At 46.6% G+C, this 11,989-nt stretch overlaps 1 protein-coding gene across 1 annotated transcript; it reads right to left on the reverse strand.

The window, feature by feature from the left end:
* Nucleotides 1-1,096: 1,096 nt before the first annotated feature.
* Nucleotides 1,097-11,746, reverse strand: OARD1 (O-acyl-ADP-ribose deacylase 1). The gene is made up of 7 exons (XM_032949176.2): nt 11,644-11,746; nt 11,472-11,543; nt 9,229-9,267; nt 5,648-5,804; nt 5,415-5,473; nt 4,510-4,622; nt 1,097-3,942 (listed from the first exon to the last, which is right to left on the reverse strand). Exons 2-7 carry the CDS (start codon nt 11,502-11,504, stop codon nt 3,840-3,842), a joined length of 504 nt encoding a protein of 167 aa, XP_032805067.1. The 5' UTR covers nt 11,505-11,543; nt 11,644-11,746; the 3' UTR covers nt 1,097-3,839.
* Nucleotides 11,747-11,989: the final 243 nt, after the last annotated feature.

An 11,989-nucleotide genomic window follows, 5' to 3' on the forward strand; every position in this document is an offset into this window, starting at 1 on the left:
ATTTAATGATTAAGTAGAACGCGTTGTCTATATTTAAAGTTGCGCATTTTGATGTGACGTCACGTTTCTAACCCCCCCCCCCCCCTAGGTGCGTGACGTCATTTATGGACGGCCCCCAATGCCTTTGCTATTCCCCGACTGCGTTCCTCCACCGCAGCCTCTTGTTCACGAGTTCAGGACGCATCTTTCTCTGTCCCTACACTGCCCTGACACGTGGAAGCAGCGAAACGTCGTTTCGCATTGTAAATGTTGTGAGTTTACTCTCCCAGCACGCCGGTGTTGCTGTGCTAGTAACGAATTGGCACGTTTTGTTTACGTGGCAAACCTTACTAATAGGCTGTGTCGGGTGGTGGCGGGTTTAACAACACATTTATATATTTACGCGATCTCACCACCACCCCCCACCCCCCACACAAAAAAAAACCTTTATGACGGATATTGGTCTCGAAAGCGTTACGACGTGTTAAACTGGGACCCTTGTGCCAAAGTTAGCCCAACGATTACCTATTCTTGGTTCTTTCGGTAAAGTCACCGCGTAGAAGGGAAACAATAAAATAATAAAAATATAAAACAATAAAATCCTCACGACGTTTCGACTGCAACACAAGCAATCAGCATCAGGTGTGAAAACCACAGCAAGAACATTTCTAATTTTAACTTTACCGAAAGAACCAACATTAATCCCTCCAGTCACGAAAGCTTTAAATAAAAATTCAACGTTTATCTGTTTACTGGTATACAGGCTACGATAATCGACACGGGCTATATATGTCAGTTACACAGCAGATGTCTGTCCCCCCCCCCCCCCTCTATCAACGAACGTATTCACACTCTACACTTAACATCTACTGATTATTTACCTTGTTTAAAAAAAAAACCTAAAGCGCGTGCTATATTCGTCTGTGAGCGCACCACTCTGACCCCATGCAACTCACGTACATGGAGAACGACAATGTAAGATCACAGAGGGGCACACCACATTGTCCCACAGAAACCTCCCACTTCACTCGCACACCTTTCGCTGAAAATGTAAGACAAGTCACGTTGTTGGGAGCATCGATAAACTAAAACAAACACGACAGCATCAACATACACATTGCATGATGAATGCACCGTTGTTTTTATTACACATCTCGGTAACATTCCTTGGCACACCAATACCATTTCACATCGCCGGAAGTACCACACAGAACCCTCTTGCAACGCCATGCAAGGCCCACGAAGGTTGTTTAACGCCACATAGACTTGGGAGAGTAAAGACTCTCTTCCACATACAGGGACTCCTCTACTTACGAACGAGTTAGGTTCCTGAGGTCTGTTCGCAAGTTGATTTGTTCGTAAAGTCAAACTTAACTCCTGCCGATTCCAAACATGTTGTACGGCATGTCTACTAAACACGGGGAAATGAATAATCTCCTGTACATGTAGATGCCACTGGTTCTTCATGTTCTGAAGGTACAGATGACACCACTGCCATCTATTGTACGGCTGTTGAACTTACGACTCTGTCCGAACAGGCAACTGGACATACGGACAGGTTTGTTCGTATCTCTGAAAGTTCGTAAGTCGAATGTTCTTAAGTATAACATTTCATTCTTTCCAGGAGCCTAAATATTGCACATAATTTGAGTAAATCAAGATTAAATCGCAAAGAACAAACTATCACGAGTATCATAAGAGTTAAAATTGAGTGCTGAATAGTGTACACAAACCTACGTGTACATGTGTTTGGGATTGAACAGTACCTTTGGGTTAAGGCAAGGATAAACAACAGAAAATAGTAACATGATTTTACCAACTCTCAACAAATCCAAATGTATATTCTTTGGTTCTTTCGGTAAAGTCACGTAGGTATAAAATAAAATATTCTACCTACGTGACTTTACCAAAAGAACCAAAGAGGATGGATTCCTCCAGTCACGAAAGCTTCAAATCAAGGTTGATTTACAAATTTGTGAAACGAAATCCAACATATGCTTACATTCTAGACTCAAAACGGCCTCTCCTGGCAAAGCAAGCGTAATAAATAATAACGGTAAATAAAAAATAACTCTTTAAATCACGTTGGGCCTGAGCGAGGGACGATCTTTCGTGTTGCCGTACCGCATCGTATGGTTGACCCGCCCTGGCCAGTCTGAACTGCCTCCGGTTTCACGAGGGGTACTTCTCCTTTCAGTCCAAGGATACCGTGTCAGTAACTCGATGCTACGGTGGCGAGATGTTATCTCCCTCGCCTGGTATGCAGGAAGTCGTGGGTTTGATCCTGACCCCGACGTCTGCTGTATATTTGGAGTTTGCATGTTTTTACCCCGTGGTCGCGTGGATTTTTCTCCGGCTCCTCCGGTTTTTCCCTCCACATTTAGAAACACGCGTTTGGAGTATTTGGCTGCTGTACATTACCAAGTGATAAGCCACTTTGTCGAGCTTATAATTTGTGGCGAAGGTCGCTTCTGAAAAAGAGCCACATAGCTCGGTGGGACTTACCCGGTAATATAAAAATGTGTTTAGTCTTTTGTTTAGTTCAACTCAGCGCTGTCTGTGGCCAAGTCACCCATAAGGTTCCCAACCCCGTCAGATCTCAAGCCTCGCAGGGGTCGAGTCTGCATAGCCTAGATGGGGTGACCACCGTGCGTAACATCGTCAGCCACGATCACTCCACTGCTCGATGAAAGCCACCCAAAGCTATCATCTTTCACTGTGCTGCGACGTCAGAATCTAACTAGCACCTTACATGAGCTGCTTTCATCACTCCCAAATAATAGTAATAATTATTATTAGTCATTGTTGCGAAACAAAATTTACGGCTGAACTGGGTTAATATGCAAATACAGTTTGATATACATCAGCCCGAACTTTGTGACTGGTTGGTGGTGGATGTGCACGAAACGGGCCAACCCCACAAGTAATCGAAACCCAGCGTTTGTGTCAAATGTGACTCGTTGGCCAATGCATGGCTCGTTAAATGTGTCGACTTCTGCAGACTCCTCCAGATGGCCCTGAGGCACCAAGCTCAAGCAGCAAATAGCTCACTGTGGTGAACCGGGCTTCATGGAAGGCTACAGCGAGAAAAGCACGATTTGGTTAACTATAAATAATATAACTTTTACTTCATATAATAATATATGACCGGGTTTTTTTGCATCTCCCATTGCTGAAACTTGCAACATAATTCAAAACACGGCCTGTTTGTTGTATGAGAGTGTTCTCCGTGTCCATCACATGCAGCAACATATATCCCCCGTTTAGCATTATACACCTGTAGTGAGTACTTATTAAGGCCAGTCGAGAACAAGAGGGGGTGGGCTGTGACTGGCAGCGTGCCTGACTGCTTTTTTCTCCCGATTGTTGACAATCACACACTGCGCCAGGTACTCATTTAAGAGTGAGGCTACCTGGTGCAGACCAAGTATAGGGGTGGACATTATATGAAACTCGTCACTGGTGGCAGCCGTTCCTGGGAATCGAACGCAGGTCACTCGGTTCATAGTGCAGTGCGCTAACCACCATGCCACCACACAAAGACAAAGATCCCCCGTGTAGTGTTCAACGGAACTGGTTGGGGCAAGTGCTGTTGGGTAGCACCATGCCCAGCCACTTTTGTCTCCCCAGTGTGCTGACGTCCATATACTGCACTACTCATTTAAGGCTGAGTCGACTTCGAGGAGATCCAGGACCCGTTTTAGAGAATCCCCAGTGATGTTAGGCAGGGTGAGGATCCGTAGCAGCACAGCGTGCAAGCCACTAACGGCCACTGCTCCCCTCGCCATGCTCACACACAGACACACACAGACACACACACACACAAGAGTTCGCTTGATTCTGCCTGCTCGTTGCCCCAGTCAGAGGTAGTAGACTGTGAGCTTGATGCCACTGTCCCTGAACACTTTTTCCATTATCCACTTCACCCTGTCCCACTGCAGCTTGTCCAAGCCACAGCCAATCCTGCACACGGACAAGGCAGGAGAGTGGCCGAGGTCAGCACACGAAACAATTTCAGCGGGTCCCGACTTCGCCACACGTGGAATTCCTTTGTATTGCTCCGTAGTCGCACGTTGGAGATTCTTTTATCTCCCAGGTTACGTAGTAGGTGCCCACATATTCCGCGAGCTGTGTGGACGCGGTTCACAATGGACCATGGGTATCGCGTGGGAGGGAGTCCCCCTGGTGGATGTTAACAAGCCCTTCAAAACAATCACTCCATTCGGTAGTACGCCAGATTCCCAGGTATTTTACCACTGTTGTTCAATGCTCTATGGGGTTCGATGGAGAGCAGTAGCGACATTCCAAAAGGTTTTGTTGATTTAAGGCGAGTTTGTGTGGGGGGGGGGGGGGATGCGGGATTGATGGTGTAATCTTTGAGATCGGCGTGTTTCGGGGAAGGCCTTGGGTACTGCAGCGGCTATACTCTCCCGCACCTCCGATTGGCACGGGTTGGCTACGCACGGTGCGAAAGAAGTTCATCATGTATTCTCAGGCTATATCTGGCACTCGCTGTGGGCGACAACTCACCTGGGCAAGGAGACAGCCGTGACGCCGTGAGATGTGCAATGGTGCCTCATGGCGCGCAGGCTGCTCTCCAGATCCGGGTACGTCGGCTTGTTGAAGGCTTTCATTTTGGTCACCTTTGAGAGACGGAGCAAATGACGTGAGCTCATGTGTGTAGTAGGTGTTGTGCTGGATCGTAGCATCGCAAGAACGCTGGAGATGGTAACGACCTGGGGAGGCTTTCAGTGGATTGACCAAGGATCATGATGATGAGATAATGACATGCCGCATCATGCCGGTGAACAGCGCACGGAAATTTCTGGAATAAGGCCTGCCCATGACTTATTGGTCATTGGGGGTTATTTGGCCATACCTCACCACGGTGGTGAGTACAGAATGGTGAAGGCGGAGAGAGCCGAGGACTGGTTAAGATATCACGCGCCACTGATGCGAGCCACGGATGGCGACTCGGAACATATCGCAGTGCGGGAACACAACTGTGCCAACACTCGTGGCTAATTAACGATAGGTTGTACACTATGCATAAGCTATTAGGTCAAGGTGCAGCCCTGTAATTGCCTTGCTCACACAACTGCTGGCGGAAGGGCTTCTAATAGCGGGAGCTCTAGAGAGCCACCCTCGAGGGAATTCTGGCCCGCTCTTCCACGCTTGCCACGTGTCCTGGAAGAGGTGAAAGTACCCACACTTGACCCCACGGCATGCGACCTGCCGATGGACTAATTGCGCTTATTCGTGGATTGAAAGTCCAGCGTGTGGACCTTCACACCATGCCAGCATTCCGAGTACATTATGACCTCTTAAATTCAGACAGAAGAGTACCTAGACTCAAAACACTACTATGTATATTTGTGTTATAAGCCATTGTTTACGATGAGTGCGATATACATTTATACATTTTTGGCACTTACCAAGTAGTAAATGAATCTCCCATTCCGCTCCAACACTGCCACTTCTCCAACCTTCTTGGCTGGAGGAATGTAATGAAGTAAAATAAATAAAACGTCGGGCAGCAAGCCACAAAAACACGGCGAATTCACGCCGACAGAAAACGGCGAATTAAACCGTTCGGCTTAAAAAAAACGATCGCAAAACAGAACGGCAACGTTTGGCGAGACGGAGCATGAGAAAGGGCACCACCAACCCTGGGTCAGCAGCTCCTGAGTGCCGCTAAACTTTGCCTTGAAGATCTTGGCGATGCCGGCACCCATGCGGCAGTCGGCGCTGATGCAGTGGGCGAGCGCTTCGTTGGGCGGGCACGAGAAGAGGTCGCCCTGCACCTCCGGAATGCTGAACTCGCCCTGCAGAATCCAGTACACAAAGTGAACTAATCGCCACCTGTTTCCATCTGTATGGGGATAGAGTGCGTGGGTTCTCTCTGGGTGCTACGGTTTCCTCCCACGTGTTTAAACACGTCATCAATCATTGGCTGAAAACGTCTCAAAACGATAAAAAAACACAATGCAGGACCGCCCCTCCTGAAAAAGAGTCCGACAACTCACTGTAGTTTTCATGAATTAAATAGGTCAATTATTTAAGAAATTAAATCATTGTGTACCACCCTTTGTCAACGCACTGCTGGATGAAGGCCCTCCCCCCATGCGGCTCTTAAGTTGGGTGCAACCGCAACAAACAAAATTTGAACACAGAACATCTTAAATCGACAACGCGTAACAGAAACATCCTGGAATAAACCGGCAAATATTCCACACAAAAAAAACTTCTTAAAACGCTGTGTGCAAAAATAAATGTGGTGCAAGCCAACAACAACAACAACCATAAGACAATTTAGATTAACCATGTTTTCGAATCACCAAAATAAAGCTATAAAAACAATGTAACGATAGTAATCATAGAAACTGTGATTTTTAAATTTAACAATAAACGATATACATAACACGTACGACAAAACCTGCAGCCATAGCTGGCAGCACGACACTCCCAGTGTATGATGTGCGAGTGAGTCAGCGCACGATGTGTTAGTCAGCGTATGATGAGTGAGTCAGTGTATGATGTGTGAACGAGTCAGCGGCAGTGTGAGTGAGTGTATGATGTGCGAGTGAGCCAGCACACGATTAGTGAACCTGTGCATGATGAGTGAATGGGTCAGTGGTTGTGCGAGTGTATGATGTGTAAGCTCATGTTGAGCGAGTCAGTGCATGATGTGTGAGCGAGTCAGTGCATGGTGTGTGAGTGAGTCAGTGTATGGTGTGTGAGTGAGTCAGTGTATGACGTGTGAGTGAGTCAGTGCATGGTGTGAGTGAGTCAGTGCATGGTGTGAGTGAGTCAGTGCATGGTGTGAGTGAGTCAGTGTATGATGTGTGAGAAAGTCAGTGTATGATGTGTGAGTGAGTCAGTGTATGATGTGTGAGAAAGTCAGTGTATGATGTGTGAGAAAGTCAGTGTATGATGTGTGAGTGAGTCAGTGTATGATGTGTGAGAAAGTCAGTGTATGATGTGTGAGAAAGTCAGTGTATGATGTGTGAGTGAGTCAGTGTATGATGTGTGAGAAAGTCAGTGTATGATGTGTGAGAAAGTCAGTGTATGATGTGTGAGTGAGTCAGTGTATGATGTGTGAGAAAGTCAGTGTATGATGTGTGAGAAAGTCAGTGTATGATGTGTGAGTGAGTCAGTGTATGATGTGTGAGAAAGTCAGTGTATGATGTGTGAGAAAGTCAGTGTATGATGTGTGAGTGAGTCAGTGTATGATGTGTGAGAAAGTCAGTGTATGATGTGCGAGTGAGTCAGTGTATGATGTGTGAGTGAGTCAGTGTATGATGTGTGAGTGAGTCAGTGCATGGTGTGAGTGAGTCAGTGTATGATGTGTGAGAAAGTCAGTGTATGATGTGCGAGTGAGTCAGTGTATGATGTGTGAGTGAGTCAGTGCATGGTGTGAGTGAGTCAGTGTATGATGTGTGAGAAAGTCAGTGTATGATGTGTGAGTCAGTGTCGGCTCCCTCTGCTCGCGCCGACGGCCCCCCTCCGGCTCTGTCGCCCCCCCCCCCCCCCCAGCTCCGTCGGCCCCCTCACAAACAGCCCCGCCAGCCGCTGTTCGGAGCGCGGCCTGGGAGCTCGCGTGCCTCAGGCGGCCGTAGAGATGTAATTCACTTGGGTGGAGATGTAATTCACTTGGGTGGAGATGTACTTCACTTGGGTGGAGATGTAATTCACTTGGGTGGAGATGTACTTCACTTGGGAGGAGATGTAATTCACTTGGGAGGAGATGTAATTCACTTGGGAGGAGATGTAATTCACTTGGGGGGAGATGTACTTCACTTGGGTGGAGATGTAATTCACTTGGGAGGAGATGTACTTCACTTGGGGGGAGATGTAATTCACTTGGGTGGAGATGTAATTCACTTGGGAGGAGATGTACTTCACTTGGGAGGAGATGTACTTCACTTGGGAGGAGATGTAATTCACTTGGGTGGAGATGTAATTCACTTGGGTGGAGATGTAATTCACTTGGGAGGAGATGTAATTCACTTGGGAGGAGATGTACTTCACTTGGGGGGAGATGTAATTCACTTGGGTGGAGATGTAATTCACTTGGGTGGAGATGTAATTCACTTGGGAGGAGATGTAATTCACTTGGGTGAAGATGTAATTCACTTGGGTGGAGATGTAATTCACTTGGGTGGAGATGTACTTCACTTGGGTGGAGATGTAATTCACTTGGGTGGAGATGTACTTCACTTGGGAGGAGATGTAATTCACTTGGGAGGAGATGTAATTCACTTGGGAGGAGATGTAATTCACTTGGGGGGAGATGTACTTCACTTGGGTGGAGATGTAATTCACTTGGGAGGAGATGTACTTCACTTGGGGGGAGATGTAATTCACTTGGGTGGAGATGTAATTCACTTGGGAGGAGATGTACTTCACTTGGGAGGAGATGTACTTCACTTGGGAGGAGATGTAATTCACTTGGGTGGAGATGTAATTCACTTGGGTGGAGATGTAATTCACTTGGGAGGAGATGTAATTCACTTGGGAGGAGATGTACTTCACTTGGGGGGAGATGTAATTCACTTGGGTGGAGATGTAATTCACTTGGGTGGAGATGTAATTCACTTGGGTGGAGATGTAATTCACTTGGGTGGAGATGTAATTCACTTGGGTGGAGATGTAATTCACTTGGATGGAGATGTAATTCGTTTGGGTGGAGATGTAATTCACTTAGGTGGAGATGTAATTCACTTGGATGGAGATGTAATTCGTTTGGGTGGAGATGTAATTCACTTAGGTGGAGATGTAATTCACTTGGGGGGAGATGTAATTCACTTGGGTGGAGATGTAATTCACTTGGGTGGAGATGTAATTCACAGCCTAATTACTGACGCCGTACTTGACTCGTCTCAGCCGTGTGGTGGCAACTGCTGATGATACTAAACTCTAAAAACTAAACGAAACTATTTTTTTATTTTGCCAGGTAAGGCCCACGGAGCTGTGTAACTCTTTTTCAGAAGCGACCTGGCCACAAATGATAGCTCAACGAAGTGGCTTGTCAACATCACGTGGGAATTTATAAACGCACGTTTCTAAATGTGGAGGGGAAAACTGGAGGACCCGGAGAAAAATCCACGCGACCATGTGGAGAACACGCAAACCTCTAAATAGATAGGCATCGGGGTGGGGATCGAACCCACGGTCCTGTACACCCGGCGAGGTAGTTAACATTTCACCACCGTGGCACCCATCCCACGCATCCCACACTGTACTCACACTTTTTAGCTCCATAGATTCTTCAGTCTTGGCAACCACCTAGGTCGAGACACAAAAAGCCACGTTGTGTTAGAGAGACATTTTAAGTCCAGATAAAATAAATAAAAAAACTACAGCTCTCATCTTCGAGATACACACACGGATGTGTGTAGCTCCTGTTGTTGTGAAGTGACTCATGCAGCCAGCTGTGGCTCTAGGGTTTGGTGTTACATGTTATTTATGTAGTTTATTGTTAAAAATTCGGTCACAGTCCCTATCATCACTGTTACATTGCATTTAAGGCTTTATTTTGGTGATTTTGAAAAGTTTTTTGGTTTGGCCATGTTTTTGTTTATTGTAGTACGGGGTTAGACTGATGGCCTTAATCTTAGTTGTCTTGTGGTTGTTGTTGTTGTTGTTTGACTTGCATCCCACTGGGATTTTTGCACACAGCGTTGGTGTACGGTGCTATTTCAACAATATTTTTATGTTTTTTTTCCCTGGATTTTCTGTTTGCACAGTCACATAATCACTTTAAGATGTTTTCTTGTTCGTGTTTTTGTTTTTTTTATTTGTTGCGGTTGACCCCGATTCAAGAGCCGAATGGCTCACGGGGCTATACCAAATAAATGGAACTAAAAATGGAACTATGAGGAGCGAGTGGATTGATAAGAGGAGCGGCTGTGTATTGCTGCTGCATCTCGAACTTTGGCATCGGTTTGCCACGCATTCAATCGCCGATTAATAATAACCACCGCACACGCAGGCACGTAACACGCGTGTTTAAAACAGTCTCAACCATCTCGCATCGACACCGTACGAACACAGAGCACCCGTCGGGGTTCATCATAGTTCAGAGTTCATTTATTTGGTATAGTCCTGTGAGCCATTCGGCTCTTGAATCGGGTGCAACCGCAACAAACAAAAACATGAACAAGAAAACATCTTAAAGTGATTATGTGACTGTGCAAACAGAAAGTCCCGGAAAAAAGTATCAAAATATTCCTGAAATAGCACCGTACACCAACGCTGTGTGCAAAAATCCCAGTGGGATGCAAGTCAAATAACAACAACAACCACAAGACAACTAAGATTAAGGCCATCAGTCTAACTCCGTACTACAATAAACAAAAACATGGCCAAAACCAAAAAAACACGTTTTCGAAATCACCAAAATAAAAGCCATAAATGCAATGTAACAGTGATCATAGGGACTGTGACCAAATTTTTAACAATAAACTACATAAATAAATTATAACACCAAAATCTAGAGCCATATATTAGGCCACTGAATAGCAGTGGCAGCTAGGGGTGTACAACTCCTCTAGAGAAGTTTTGAGTGAAGATCTCAAAGGTAGTGATTCAAGTTGCAGTTTATTGGCAATAGCATTCCAGACCCTGGGGGCATCAATAGCAAAGGCCCTTCCTCCAGTTTTTGTACGGCAATAGGGAATGTGAAGCTGGTAAATGAGCGAAGACCCGAGGTCAAATTTGTTCTTTGAAACAGAGAGGTGATCCAGCAGCAGGTAGTTACAAGACGCTCCGGGGAGAGGAAGACGCAGCCAACCACCCCGCCCCACAGAAGCCAACTTTACACTTACTGACCGGGTACGCGTAGAAGTTCGTGCCAACAACGTTGTTCATAGAACGCGCGCTGGCCTCCAGCCACAAGCCCAAGTTTTCAGTTTTCAATTTCTTAATTTTGGTATGGCCCTGTGAGCCATTCGGCTCTTGAATCGGGTGCAACCACAACAAACGAACAAAACAAAAACCGCGAACAAGAAAAAAAACATCTTCAAGTGACTACGCAAGTGTGCAAACAGAAAATCCATGGGGAAAAAAAACCAGCAAAAAATATTCCTGACAAAAAAAAAGCACCGTGCACCACCAACAACGCAGCGTGCAAGGCAATCGGCGTGGGCTTAAGGACGACGTTGCGCGTCTTTAAAGGCGGTGTGCTTAACACCGCTGCGCTCACTCAACGCTTTGTTTAGAATTGGTACGTGACTTTACCGAATAGAACCAAAGAGTATGGATCCTTGCAGTCACGAAAGCTTCACATCTAGAATTGGTTGCAGCACTTGATCGATCCGCTGCTGGATGAAGTAAACCTCGCCCCCACGCACTCTCTCACCCAGCCACCGCCTTATACCGCGCGCCGTGTGGTGAGGAAGGCCCACGAGGGTTTGGGTTGACCATACTTCACCCCGCCGGTCGAGGCGGTGCTAGAGGGAGGGAGGGAGGGTGTCTCGGCATTGACTCACCGCTGCGGTTAAAGCGGCGGCGGCGGTCTCCATCGGCCACCGCAGCTCCCCGCCGAAGGATGAACGACGGCGCTTAGAAATGACAAGGACAAGGATATTGCAGCAACAACAACAATAACAACACACACACACAAACATGTGGGGTTTTGTTTGTATTTCGTGAGCGTTTCACCGTCAGTTTGTCGATCGAGGAAGTTCACTCGCACGGACGCGGCGGTGGTCGTGGCTTGAGACGTCACGTGGCGCGGATTGTTTTAACAAAAAAAAGCACCCAACAACAAAATCCCTCGGTCGCGCCCTCTGCCGACGATCCGAGCTCCCTGCCAGACGCGGGGCGATTCCCGTCCATCCCACAGCGTGCGGTGTTAACATCAAATTAATTATTAAAGTGATTTTCTTTTTTTCATTTTCAGGGTTCAGTGTCCTGATGGTGGCATTGTCTTTGCGCTGTTCGCCTTTTGACATCCTCTGACCAGTATTATAAATCCTCTGGTCTAACACTGTTTGAGGCTAAGGCT

This window comes from Petromyzon marinus, chromosome 7, assembly GCF_048934315.1.
Source record: "Petromyzon marinus isolate PM22_M1 ecotype Great Lakes invasive population chromosome 7, UKy_Petmar_22M1.pri1.0, whole genome shotgun sequence".
Lineage (NCBI taxonomy): Eukaryota > Metazoa > Chordata > Hyperoartia > Petromyzontiformes > Petromyzontidae > Petromyzon > Petromyzon marinus.

Excerpts from the sequence above, each read along its gene's own strand:
- OARD1 (XM_032949176.2), bottom strand. The coding sequence starts at position 11,504 with ATGGAGACCGCCGCCGCCGCTTTAACCGCAGCG. Across the intron at positions 5,805-9,228 it reads AATCTATGGAGCTAAAAAGT|GGCGAGTTCAGCATTCCGGA; the intron begins GTGAGTACAGTG and ends TGGATTCTGCAG. Across the intron at positions 4,623-5,414 it reads GGAGATTCATTTACTACTTG|GTGACCAAAATGAAAGCCTT; the intron begins GTAAGTGCCAAA and ends CGTCTCTCAAAG.